The sequence below is a fragment of the Corylus avellana genome, chromosome ca6 (assembly GCF_901000735.1).
Source record: "Corylus avellana chromosome ca6, CavTom2PMs-1.0".
Lineage (NCBI taxonomy): Eukaryota > Viridiplantae > Streptophyta > Magnoliopsida > Fagales > Betulaceae > Corylus > Corylus avellana.
Window position 1 is genome coordinate 28,180,789 of NC_081546.1, and position 14,208 is coordinate 28,194,996.

Sequence of the window (14,208 nt, forward strand, 5' to 3'; positions counted from 1 at the left end):
CACTTAGGAATGGATGTTCCCCGGATTATCAAAGAAAAAAAATATTGGTCTTTAATCTAAAGATCTTAGAGCAGAACCCAAGTTACGCTTTACATAACGGCACCTTTAACCTATCCTATAAAAACCATCTATATTATTCCAAGTACAGAGAAAAGTTATCTTAGTAGGTTCCATGGTCTCTGCAAACTTTAAAGTTTAAATTCTGGTTCGAGTTGGGCATCTTACTTTTTTGGGAGTAATCTATGTTTCAGTTTCACATAATAAAATTCCATCTGTTAATGCTTTTTATTTTTATTTTTTATTTTTCTAAAATAGAAAATAAAAATTTATGTAACATAAATATGAAAATAATTTTGAGCGTTTTGAGTGATGGATCTCTTCCACCTTGAGAGCTTTGATGAAGTGTTTGTGAACAAGGACTGGCGGACCCAATGACAAATGCAGCAGGAGAGGTGAAAGCCAAGATGGAGTCGAAACGAGTCGACTTCCAACTAAAACTGGACCTAAGCCAAACCCGATTCCCGCTGCACTCAATATTCAGTTAGAATTGTTTAGAAAACTTGAAGTTGACACCATGAAAAAAATAACAGGAGTAAAGCCACTATGAGATATGAAGTGAAAGTTACTGCCAAATTAAAACCCTGCAAAAAGCACAGACCAAAAGCAAAATGAAATCCATGCAATATGCCTACCAGATGTTTCCAACTCCAGTATTATTAAGCATTGGTGATGAATTTGTCCCATGAGAATCACAAAGCAAAAAACTGTACAAGCTCTAACAAGACCATAAAAATAAAGCAATGTGTCTCCTCCTCCCCTTTCCCTTGGAGCCACTGCCACACAAAACTAACATGTAACAAAACTGATGAAAGAAAGCAACAGCTCAATTATGAAATTGAAGTCTATATGGGTAGTTCAATGATAAGCCCTACTGAAGCACTTACAGTTGTTATAACTCAAGCTAGTGGTTCTGTCTCAAATAGCTAATTGGCTGGTCTTGCACAAACTCATTCATAGTCAAATACTGAATATGTCTGGCACATTCTGGTATTGAACCACATTTGTTAATCGCACCAAAAACTTGAAAAATGGCAGATTTGTTTCCGGACTAGGGACGGCCTGATCCATAATTAAGTGGACAAATCAGCAGGCAAAGGCTGGATCTTGGTGTCATTACAGAACTGTAAGGCCTTACCATTAGAAGCATCAAAAGTGGGCTGGTAATGTTAATGTAACTACTCAGTCAGCAACAGCACCATCAGCTCCACATCAGCTTGATAAGAACTTGACAGCAGCAATACCAGTGCAGCTTATCTCATTACTCTCTCCAAAGTCTATCAATTCCAATGAGGTAGCAACTGTTCCAAAGGATATTCCTGCAGACGATAAAGAGAGTAGAGATGAAGATTCATCTGGAGTGATTACTTCTAGAGTCTGTAAATTATCATGACAGTTTTGGAACTTTTACCTTTGCCATCAGATTGTAACTGTAAATAGCTGGAGTTGTTATCTTTTGCACTTTGTGTATTTATCATGTACTTAGTAATCTCCTTAAAAAGAAAGGAATACAACAGAGGTATTATTCAGCCAAAATTCAAAGTCACTCTATTTTCTTTCAGGTAAGACCCAAATGCTGCAAACAGCCCTTTGAATCCACCGCATTGAGCAATTCACCCATAACAAAATTAACAAGTATAGGGATCCTTATAGAAAAAAGTGAAAAGAAGCTAGCTGGTTTAAGTGCCAAGGGTGATTTTTTTTTTTTTTTGATAAGTAAAGATGCATTAAAGAGCGCAGAGGGGCTCAACCCAAGTACACAGGAAGTATATAAGAGAGCGATTAAGAAGGGGAGAATGAAAAAGAGAACATAAAAAGAAAATCAGAAAAATTGATCACTAGGGGAGCAATCCAGCTTGCAGTCTAAGTATAAAGCGTGTACATAAAGAAATGAACAAGGTCCTCAAGGTTTCTAGACAAATCCTCGAAGCATCTAGCAAGTGCCAAGGGTGATTTGATTGCTGTAGCTGTGATTCACCAAGTGGCATATCCTCTCATCAGAAATTTTGATGTCCAAAGTTGATGAACGTCTCTTCTGTTGTGGATGCCAATTGGATTCCAAGTTGGCATAATCATCATCATCACGGCCTCTCTTAGTAAGTTGAATACCATCCATCATATCTATCGAATTTTCAATATCTTCATCAGGTACACCCAAATGGACATCAACATCCTCATGAAGCACACCTAGATCTTGAGGATTCAACATACGATCTGTTGCTTTCTCTTCATGCCTACGTACCATACAGACTCTACGATTCTTGAGGGACACTGAATCTGACTCAAATCCAAAACAAACTTGCAAATCATCTCCCTTTAGCTTAAAAGATTCTCGAACATGGTAGTGCAACCAAACATTATCTGAACCATCATTGCTGACATCAGCAAAAAAATCAAAAGAATCTTTCATATGTCCATCCATTATTCCAAAAACAGCATTGAAAGCAATCCCTCTCATCTCTCCATCCATATATGCACGCTCATTAATCTCTATTTCACAAGCTTCATCAATATTTATTTCACATGAGTTACCATTTGAAGCCCCTTTATGATGGCTAAACTGATTTGGAATCTTATTTTCCCAAAGTGTAATGCCAAATGGATGGTCTCCCTATTACACAGATATGAAAAATTTTCAGCCAAATTAACCAACAAATCAAGGCACACACAAACATGCATATAAGGGAGAGAAAAAAAGAATGAGAGAGACATACCTTAAGCCCAATGAGGTACCCAATAGGCGAAGGCAATTCTTCTATACCAATGTATTGTAAGTCAAGGCTTCTTACACATTCCATTAGAGACTCAATTGGAGGAAAGTTCTTAAGCCTTGAGCAGTTTTCAAGGCTAAGATATTCAGGAGATCTCAGCTTGAAGCTTCTCAGAGAACTTCTAAGGTTAGAGCATTCTTGAAGACTCAAATCAAGGAGTTTATCAAGGAATCCAACAAAATGATGAAGCTCAACTAAATTTGTACAGCCATCAAGAGTCACTTCCTTTAAATTTGGGATCCCTGAAACATCTGGGATTTTTCTTAGGAATTTACAATTAGAAAATTCCAAAATTGTCAAGTTTTGAAAATTCTGTCAAGAAAAAAAGGGAATACATTAGCTTCAAGTAAGTTTACAACATAATTTGAAGGAACAAATATAGAAAGTAAAAATTGTACCTGGAATCCCTTTACTCCCTGAAGGCAGCTATTACGCATTCTAAAAACAACAAGGTTCTCTCCTTGAAAATTGGGTGGTAAAGATTCCACGGTATAGTCAGGCCAATCAAGTAATCTTAACTCATTAGAGAGAAAACTAGGCTCTTCTGAAAAGCATGCATTATGGTTTATAAATATTCTGAGCTTTTTCATCTTCTCAAAGGCTTCAGGACTCAGACATATGGGGTCTTGTTCAAGCAAATCTACCAATATGCCTTGAATTTTGTTTGTTCCCTGATAAGACAATACATAAGTGTGCTAGTAAAATCAAAGTGTAATTTTTTATTTTTTTTTCCATATTTTAGCACTTACTAATATTTTACTAATATATATACACTTACTTTGTAAAAAGGAAACAAACTTATACTCCATCTATTTTTCTTAGCATGTTTGCCTATGTTGCTTTTCTTTTCAAGATTTTTAAAATAGGTAATTTGTATCTATTATTTGAATGTCCTAAAGTGATGATCACCACATTCAAAATGTCAAACTTTTGTCTTCTATCATAGTTACATATTACTATTACCTATTTATAAAAGAAAGGCAAAAATACTCATAAAAACTCAGCCTATCTTTGAAATATGGTAAAGGGATTTTATTTATTTTTCCTAATTAAAAGCATTTTATTTATTCAGCTATTTCATACATATGTATATCTATGTGTATTTCTTCATTAATTTTTTACAAAATAAAAAATAAAAAATCAATATTTTTATAGTAGGTTTCACTTATGAAAAAGAAACAAAAGTAAAATTAAAATAATTTTTTTGGCGACTCTTACCGTATTTTCTTCTAGTACATGACGAATGTCTTCATGAAACCACAATCTACTACGCTGGCCAAGTTCTTTGGGCGATTCTAGTCGAACAATTTCTCTACCCATTTCTTGCAATAAATTATGCATCATCAATCTGTTAAACTCATCGATAGTTATGAGAGACTTATCCATAAGCACTTTGATACCACTATTTGGAAAGAAATTGCAATTATCTAGTATTTTAATAACATAATCTGCATCCTGTCCATTGAAGAAACATGCAATGTCAAGAAAAATATTCTTCTCGGTGTCACCCAATCCATCATAACTTATTCTAAGTTTTTCTTGTATAGTTTTGTTAGGAATTCTCTTATACTTATCCAATGCACTTTTCCATTGTTGTACACTTCTACCATGTAGATCTGTACCCAACACTGTCAAAGCTAGTGGAAGGCCCCCAGTATACTGTATTACATGTTCAGTAAGTTCCAAGTAGTCATCCTCAGGCCTGTCTTTTTTGAAGGCATGCAAGCTAAAGAGTTGAAGAGCTTTGTTGTGATCCAATTCCTCCACCTTGTACATTAAATTAACTTCATGTTTAGTTAGTAAATTTCTATCTCTTGTTGTTATGATGATTCTACTTCCTAAACCAAACCAATCATGTTTTCCTGCCAATGTTTCTAATTGGACCAACTGATCTACATCGTCAAGAATTAAAAGAACCTTTTTAGAGCGAAGTCTCTTTTTCATCACATTGATTCCTTGATCAACTTCATCAAACTTCAAACTTCCAACTTTTCCAAGGATCTCACGAAGAAGTGTCTTTTGCAATTGGACCAAGCCAAGGTCTTGCTTTGATGTTTCTCTAGTGTTTGTAAGAAAACAGCTACCTTCAAATTGATAAGCAATCAAGTTATAGATCGCTTTGGCAATAGTCGTCTTCCCAATTCCACCAGGTCCAAAGATCCCTATCATTCGTGTGTCGTTCATCCCAATACTTAAATGTGAGTTGATCTCTTGTACATGGGTATCTACTCCAACCGGATGCATAGCAACATTTAAGTATGTACGATTTACAACTCTTGAGACCCATTGAACAATTTTCTTGATAAATTCTGATTCACTCCTACAAATACAAAAGATAAGGCACATTTAACAAGTTGAACTTTTCACATGAAAGGACATAGGAACATGAACTTCTGTTATTGCCTGTGGCCTTCTCAATGAAACTTTCCCCCTTTACTTTGTTAGTGTTAGAATATTAATTAAATAATTAAATTAATCTCTTCCTATAAACTTAAAGTTTTAGAATAAATGGTAGTTTAACATGATATCCAAGCAAAAGGTAATGAGTTTGAACCCGGACTCTACAATTCACCCCCATTTTAGTTGAATTTTCTATGTATTAAGCCTCACTTGTTAAAGAAGAGTTTACATATGAGGATGAGTATTAAAATATTAATTAAATAATTGAATTCACCCATTCTTGTAAGCTTAAGCTTTTGATAAGCGGTGATTTATCAGTTTGCAATTCAAAGGGCTACAAAACAATTATTTGGGATTTTTTTTTTTCTTTTATGTCCAAGTTGGGATTAATTTTTTCTGTTCTCCAATGAACTTTAGAAAGAAATTAATATGTTAGAGTATCACATTAAATGTTTCAATCAACATATTTCTAATTTTAAGTTTTTTTTTTTTGCTTCATGAAATTTAATTTCCAAAAATATGATAAATATCAAATAATTTTAGGTGATACTACTTTCACACCAATTTAAGCATTGCTTAATTAGTACTCTCTACCTTAATTGGTAATTTATCAAATTGGCAAATATATATTATTTATTTTTTTAAAAAAAAATTATTCAAGCACAAATTCATTATAATTAGAAGTAGAAGAAAATGATAGAATGATGGCACAAGAGTGGTCAGAAATACCCTTTCTTCCTTAAACGCCATTCGGACGAATCGGCCACTTCTTTTAGGGCTGCCTTCCACCTCTGCAACCTGTCATCCTTGACCCTTTCTTCAAGTTTAGCCAATGCTTTTCCATAACTCTCGCTTTGATCCCGTACTACCGACGGATTTACCTTGTAAAACACCGGCAGAACGATCTGTTGCTTTGATTTCTTACACTCGACGATCCTAACCAGCTCGTCCAAGCACCATGACGATGACGCATAGTTTTCAGAGAGTACAACGATTGAAATCCTTGACTCGTCAATGGCTTCCAGAAGTGCTGCTGAAATTTCGTCTCCTCTTCTAAGGTTGTCGTCGTCTATGTAGGTGTTGATTCCCTTCTGAGTCAAAGCCTTGTGTAGACGGGCAGTAACTGTGTTGCGAGTATCTGTGCCTCTGAAGCTCAAGAACACATCGTAACCCCATTGACGGCTGAGAGAAGAAGAAGAGGAAGAGGAAGAAGTTGCTTGGACAGCCATGGAAGAAATGATCAAGAGAAAGCGTGTTGATCAGAGGCTTTAAAAGAAATGTTGAGAGACTTCCTTGGCAACTTCCTGCCCAAGTCATTTTGGTCATGAATTGCATCGAAGAATCGCCGAAAGCAGCGTCGGTCCATATTGTCATTTGGACAATATTTTATTTTTTATTTGAAAAATGTTATTATATATATTGAATCAATTTTTTTGAGAAATTTCTTTTGATAAATATAGCATTTTTCTTGTTATTTTATTTAATTGTAATTCTTATTGTCAAACTAAGAGCACTTGCGGTGGCTATCTATTTATTATTTTTATTTAAAATAGCTAAAAAAAATATTAAAAAAAACAATCTACATTAGATTATATATCTCAGATGCAATTATGCAAAATACATTCATGTTGTATATAGTATGCATTGTTCACACATCCATCTCATTAATATACTATTTATTTTTTTATATCTCTTTTTTTCTCAAATTTTCTTCTACTATTTCTCTTTTTGTATCTCTTTTTTACCAAAAGTTGAAAAATATGGTCTTTTGGAAAAATACAATCCTTATAATAAATAAAGAAATAGAATTTAAATGATATAGATTAAAAAATAGATAATCAAATGCATGGTATAAAGTGAGTCTTACGATAGCCATTTTACGTAAAAATATGCGTAAACCAAAGTGAAAAATTAGAATTATGTATAACACTCATCTTTTTTTAAAAAATGTAATTCTGTTAATCTATTATAAATATATACTTTGAAAATGTAATGCTAAAAATCTCTTTTATTTATATTAAGCTGACCAGCTTTTGGTAAAAAAATTCCATCTGATTAGAGTATAAGTTGTTTCGTGACTTAGATTTATTGTCTATTGGAAGGCACATAATGTCAAGTTTTTCTTTTAATTTTTATTAAAAGCACTTAAAATTAGAAAAATAGGTGTGGCAGAGAAATGAGAGAGTGGGAATGCATGTAGCATTAATTGTGCTCAAAACCATGTTTATTCATAGATTTGTTTTTTTTAGATTTACATTTTTTTTTTCATCTAATTTTAACAGCTTGGTATTAAAATATTATAGAGTTTTTTTGTTTTTTTTAATAAACTTTTTTTGGTTTAATTTTACCAAACTGCCCACCATCAACCTCATTCCTCTTCTCGTTACAAAAAAACTCACCGCTCAAAACACAGTCGAAGTACAAAGAAGGGCGTTTGATAAGCATCAGCACAAAGAATGGTGGCGACGAACCTGAAATCTGAGACGATGGCTCTGATGGATAAGAGGAGCGCCATGGAGGCCGAGATGAACGACATCATCGGCCACCTCTGCCAGCCCGGCGGCCCTGGCCTTTCCGGCAATCTCACCGATTCCGAGGTGTTTTGTTTTACTGTTTTCTGCTTGGATTTTTTTTTTTTTTTTTCCGTAGTATATAGAGCTAAAATTTGTTCGAAATAATTGATTTTTATTAGGACCCCATTTGGTTGCTGAAAAATTAAGGGAAAAAGATTCACGTCTTGCAATTTATTCCCTTTATATTGTAATAGAAGAAAATCTCAACTAGGTGAATGCTAATATTGTTTATTTCTTTCTAAAAATTTGGTAGTTCTAGTATTTATTGGGAAATATAAGTTATACAGTTCAAGGTGCTGTGGATTTTGCTTACTTGGGAGCTAAATGGGGTATTAGTGTAGGGAGTGATTGGTAGTAAATGGAAGTGATTGTGGATTTTTACAATTTGGGGTTTTGTTGTTCGGTTCAATGTAGGGTTTTCCTCTCTCGGATATCGACATTCCTGTTGTTCGAGCAGAGCGGCATCGTCTTTCTGGTATGATGATTTTTGTTGTATTTTGATCGAATATATGTTTGACGGTAATATGTTCAGTGAAATATATATGCTTGATGGTACTTTATCTTAGTTGTTGTCTGTTCATAATGAATTTGAGTATCTGGGTTCTTATGAGGATTATGGTGTGAGTGCTGTTGTGCATGTTTGAACTTTGGAACCATTACCAATATTCACAGTCCCTCAAAAATGTTAGTGTCTATTGTAAAGTACCTAATTTTAAAGCAGAGTGATGGTAGTAATATGGGAGGGCCCTACTGTGATATTGACTATTCTTCATCCAACTTTCTCCTCTTTTGTCTGTTATGTTCATTGAAGAGAACTAGTTGTGGAGATCACAACTTCTTAATATTTGTAGTTCAGCAATCCTCGTTCAGATTATGTGCAACTGAAAGTGACATAATTTAAAAACAGAGAGCATGCTTACTATGCAACTGCCTATTACGGCCATAGCAGCAGTACTAGTGGTGTTACAACTTCATATTTGTAATTTTGATTTAATCATTTTTTTAATTTTTTATTTTCTTTCCTATCTGCAGAGCTGCGGAATGATCACAGGGAGTTAACTGAGAAAATAAATCAGAATATACAAGTTCTGCACTCGGCAAGGCTTCCTTCTGGGTCTTCACCTCCCAATGAATCAGGTAACTGGATGAAATAAATGTTATTCTACCCATATCTGTTGTGAGAAATATTCTAAAAATAATTAGCAACTGGCGTTACTCGTTGGAAATTTATTGGTTGAAGACAGCAACTTATGCATATAAAACGAATTAGATGACGTGTCTCACTTATCAATGATGTCAAATTTGTAGCCTTCATATGGATCTTGAATGACCAATAGGTTAACTATAGTTCGCCTTGATGAGTGCTTGCTAATGGTGATACCCTTTGTTTAGATTTTTGAGCCAATATTCTGAAATACTGATGTAATTGCAAAGTTTGGACGCTAGCTGTAAGCCAGATGTTTAATGTTTTTCAGATAGCTTTGTTCTATTTTCTTATTGTCCAAGCTGTGGTTGACATTCCATGGTTTCTTGAAAATTTTGTAATGACTTGCAGCTGTTAAGCGTGACGATAAACTTTTTATTGTTGGTAATTGTGTCGTAGACATTCCATGGTTTCTTTGTCTGTTAATCTGAACTACACTTTCTGAATTCTGGTTTGCAGTTTTGCCTTGTAGTGCACACATGCGTGCTCAGATGTGTGCATTTGCATATGGGAGCATGATTATTAGTCTTGTTATTTTTTATTCCATGACATGTCTAATTCATTCACTTGTAATACAGATTATATGTTTTGCAGAAACTACATATATTTTGTTCTTTATATGCTTTAAAATGATGTCAAAATGGTTTTACAGGATAAGAAAATTGTTTTTGACTGTATCACTTGGAGATGGAGAAATTTATTTATTAACGCATCTTACTTGATCAAAGTCTGCAATTCGGAAAACCTGTTTACTTTGCATTCGAAAGTACTGTATGTATCCAGCTTGACCTGGTGAGCAACTGTTTAATGGTAGGGTTCACCTGTTTAGCCAATGCCATTTTTTAGTTTTAACTGCCCGCATCTAGTTGTTAACCATTATTGTTTGCTGGTTATGGATTTTTCATTTATCTCAAATATAGGGTACATCTTTAATCTATCAATATATAACTGATAATGGTTTTCATTTTGATCTGTGAAGTTCTCTAACTTCTTCTCTTTTTCTTTTTTTTTTTCTTTTTTTCTTGTCCTGTCTTTGTAAAACTGGAGCTCAAAGTATTATGTCTACTAGAGTGAAGAAATGATATTTTCCTTGTTCTTTTTTCTCCTTCTAGCTAGGTGTTTCTCTTGTGTACTTCCTGTGTACCTGAGTTGTCTTTTGCTTTTAATAATATTTTGATTACTTATCCAAAAAAAAAAAAAAAAAAGGAATGAAGAAGTGATATCTTGTATGCAACTAATTGACTGCCTTTTTTTCCCTGATATGCAAGGTAATGATGATGGGTTAAACAACCAAAACTCGCCATTTGTTAATGCTGTTCCATCTGCATCATCTCCCAATGCTATGGATGTGGATCTGATGGTCAGTGTACCATATGCATTTGTTGACGTAATTGCCGATGCATCACCAGCAGCAGAGGATGGTTTACAGCTGGGAGATCAGATTGTCAAATTTGGAAATGTTGAAGCTGGCGAAAATTTGTCGCAAAGGTTGTTGTCTGAAGCTCAGACAAATCAAGGTTGTGCCATTCCTGTAGTAGTTATGAGGCAGGGTGCACTGATCAACTTGACAGTAACACCCAGAACATGGCAAGGCAGGGGACTTCTGGGGTATGTCTGCCATCTCCTTTAGTTGTGCTCTACTCTATATAAATTTCTTGTACAATCTTATTTACAAATGCCTTCAGTCAAAGAGTGCTGGTTATCATTTCTCAAAATGTTCACATGTCCTGGAAGCAATTACAATAATGAAAACTTTTCCTCTGGAATGATTGTAGTGGCTTATTTAGGATTCATTAGAACAGAGTTACAACTTGTAGGGAAGATGGTGATATATTATCATGTGGAAGAGACATCCAGAAGATGGTGATATCATTGCAAAATTGACAAATCTCTTTACTTAATAATATAATACATAGAGAAATTAGCAACAAAAAATGGAGATTTTTTTTTTTTTTTTTTTGTGGCTGGCTATACTTGCAAGTTGCAACCTATAGATAGAACTGGATAGTTGTCCCTTTATTTTTTTACTGGGGGTTCCAAGCAAATAGTATGTTAAATTAGTCCTATGACTAGCAAACAAATGTAATGCTGAACAGTAGTGGCCATCCAAGCAAATAGCATTTTTGGACTGTAGCACATTTGTCCCCGGTGTCGATTAGTTATGATGATTTCCTTACTCATTTTTCCTTTTCTAGTTAGGTGATCCTCTTGTATACTACCTGTGTATTTTGGGGTGCCTTACGCTTTTAATAAAACTGGTTATTACTTATTAAAAAAAAAAAAATGTAGTGGCCATCATATTTTCTCTTTTAAACTATAAGGGTCCCTTTACACTTTAAAGAATCGGCTGTTATTTATTTTGTGAAGAAATCTCTTACTTGGTGACTTTATGCAAATTTCATTTTACATATTCCCAAAGAAACAAACTAAGTGAACTCTTCTAGACATTCAAAGTCATCTTTCTTTAAAATTGCTCTGAATGCATGGTACGTTTTAGACTGATTCCCAGCTTGCGATATTGCTTGGAGACATTCCTTTCTTATTTTTTCTTCTGTTTATTTTGGCAATTGTAATTCCTTGAGTTTCTTGGCATTGGTTATTCCATTTCGATACTATGCTATTAATGTTCAAGATGCTTTTGAAATATAAATTCAAATACTAGTGTTCCCAGCATCAAAATACTTGGAAATGAAACATTGACCTTGTGATCTTGCTGAAATACTTGTATAAGAATGGACTGTTACTTATCCCATTGCACAGTTTGGTTGATGAGGATATATAATCTTTTAAATTTCCTTCTAGTTATTTCTATCTTTTCAGTGGCCAGAGGGAGCATGCTACCCATGAACATCACTAACTCTTAGGTTATGTTTGGATGCTTGCAGATGCCATTTCCAGCTCTTATAATATCAGTTCATCACATGGAGGTGGAACTGCAGAGCTGTAAAGTGCTCACAGACTAATTTTGTGTTGTATAAGATGATAATATCATGTAGACCGTTGTCTTTTTTAAAGAAAATTTGCATATCATAACTAATGTTGATTAACTTGCATTCTGATGGACTCCGGAACATTTAACTTCTGAGGGTTTGATTTGTTCAATTTGTTTAACCTTTTCTTTCTCCCCACTGTTTTGAGGGAGTCCCATTTGTTTTGCATAGCAAGGTAAATAATTCTGTTGTGGGGCACTAAAGTAAAGGAAGATCTTACAACACTGATGGCATGGATTTTGTTAGAATTTTTAAGAATTCTTGCTCACCTTTAAAAAAAATAAAAATAAAAAAATTGATGCCCTATGATGATTTCTTTCATTTTCTGTCATGATTGTTTTTATTTTCTGTAAAGACCCTGTCATGATGAAAGAGAATGGAGTTATTTAATATGCCACATCCGAGCATACCCATTTTATTACTATCTTTTCATGTTGATGCATTGTATGCCTTTCCCTATCTACCTCTGTTTGGTTCTGTTTTTATTCATTGCTTAAGAGAAACCAACGTCCCATGAGCTATGACTAAAAACAGAATCAACTAAGGTTGATAGGGAAAGGCATATAATGCATCGACATGAAAAGACAATATTAGATCTTGAAGATGGATTTGCCTCAATAATAGTTCAAGGACTCTCTCTCTATATATAAACAAACAAAAATGATAAGCAGGAGTATTTGATTATGTTTCTATTCAATTAAGAGTAATGCTAGAAATTGCATTTTTATCTCACAACTATTTGATTTTGTTGATGTCGCAGTTAGTCCTTGTCATTTTTTTTTAATTTTTAATTTTTTTTATTTTTAACAATGGGTGATTGGTGGTCACATTAGCAAGGTAAGATAAAAGTGTGACTTTTAGCATTACTCTTTAATTAATCATAGTACATTGCAAGCTTGCAAGTTGTGACTGTGGTATCCCAAAAAATTAGAATTACATTTGTTCATATGGAGTAGGTGGATTATGAAAGAGTTCAATAAGTGATTTTTTTAGGTGAGACTGAGTTTAATAAGTGATTTTATGGAGCTCAAAATACAACTTGATTAATCATTTTGAAATGATAATGCAAACGTGATTAGCACTTGTTTTGAGTCGTTCCGACAAGACATTGCTTTGTCCATAAGTAAGTGAAGAAAGTTGTGTGCTTTCACATGTCTATTCAACAAAAATTATCTCTCAACTCAACAGGGAAATTTGTTCTTTTCACACATGAAAGTTAGTTTTCTATTTGGGTTTACTGGTCCATATAGTTCCAAGAGTTGTATATCATGGATTTGTAACTTCTATAACCAAGAATTGTGTCTCTTGATTGGTTATAAGTATCATAAGATGGCGGAATGGGTGTTATAGAATCAATTCAATCCATCATTTCAAAATTTAAAATTCTAGATCTCTTTCAATTCTCTCTCGTATTTTCACTCAAATAGCTAAATAGGTTGTGGGCGTATATGTTTTGTTCTTGTAGTAAAACACCAACTATGGACTTCTTTCAATTATCACTATACAGTATAAAACACTTAACAAAAGATCTTGGTTTGTGAGATCTCAAGAAAAATATATACACCAAAGAACTCTATGCTCTTATGCCTTTGTACTATGGTTTCCTTAAAACTGGGCATTACGTATGTCGAAATGATAAAATGCTTTTATTTTGGTTAATAGAAACAGCTTATCTAGCGAGGTTACACGCAAATCAGTTAATTTTGCGATCAATTTTTCGAAAGGACCAAATTGCATTTATTTGATAATTCGTTCCGTTCTCTTTTTTATTTTTTCATTTCAAAACAAAATCATTAACAAACAATTTAAAACACGAAACATTCGAAACTACTTTCATTTTTATATCATATCATATCAAAGCATATATATTTTTTTATATAAAAGATAGAAAGTACCATTTAGAAAGCAATAATAAGCGAAGACTAGTGTAAAGATTTTGACAATTAAACTAATTTGACTAAGACAAGATACGAAGAGTGAAAATTGAAGTGAATGATCTTCGAAATCTACCAACTTTGACTCCAAGGGAAAGAAGAAACAAAGTAGGTGGTGAGTAAATAAATTGATAAAACTTCTCAAAGGGGATAAAGTAAAAAAGACGTGTGATTAGCTTTAGAATATGATACTTTCCAAGTGCTTCTCTCCTCCAATAGTTGCATGCCAACCCCATCTTGCAGATTTAAGAAAATATTCAAAATTATTTTTATTTTCCT

General features: G+C 33.8%; 2 protein-coding genes across 4 annotated transcripts; one reads left to right on the forward strand and one right to left on the reverse strand.

Moving 5' to 3' along the window:
• Positions 1-706: 706 nt before the first annotated feature.
• On the reverse strand, positions 707-6,583 carry LOC132183738 (TMV resistance protein N-like). 3 transcript variants are annotated; one of them, XR_009440510.1, is made up of 7 exons: positions 5,958-6,583; positions 4,047-5,148; positions 3,227-3,499; positions 2,772-3,140; positions 1,469-2,668; positions 945-1,376; positions 707-833 (listed from the first exon to the last, which is right to left on the reverse strand). XR_009440510.1 is itself a non-coding variant. In XM_059597143.1 (5 exons), exons 1-5 carry the CDS (start codon positions 6,455-6,457, stop codon positions 1,991-1,993), a joined length of 2,922 nt encoding a protein of 973 aa, XP_059453126.1. In that variant the 5' UTR covers positions 6,458-6,583; the 3' UTR covers positions 707-1,990. The 3 variants fall into 3 exon arrangements, 1 of the variants encoding a protein (XP_059453126.1); XR_009440509.1 differs by having other exon boundaries at positions 707-1,376; XM_059597143.1 differs by having other exon boundaries at positions 707-2,668.
• Positions 6,584-7,607: 1,024 nt separating this feature from the next.
• LOC132183741 (uncharacterized) lies at positions 7,608-12,256 on the forward strand. The gene is made up of 5 exons (XM_059597148.1): positions 7,608-7,825; positions 8,216-8,276; positions 8,834-8,938; positions 10,274-10,613; positions 11,891-12,256. The coding sequence occupies exons 1-5, from the start codon at positions 7,685-7,687 to the stop codon at positions 11,910-11,912; spliced, it is 669 nt and encodes a 222-aa protein (XP_059453131.1). The 5' UTR covers positions 7,608-7,684; the 3' UTR covers positions 11,913-12,256.
• Positions 12,257-14,208: the final 1,952 nt, after the last annotated feature.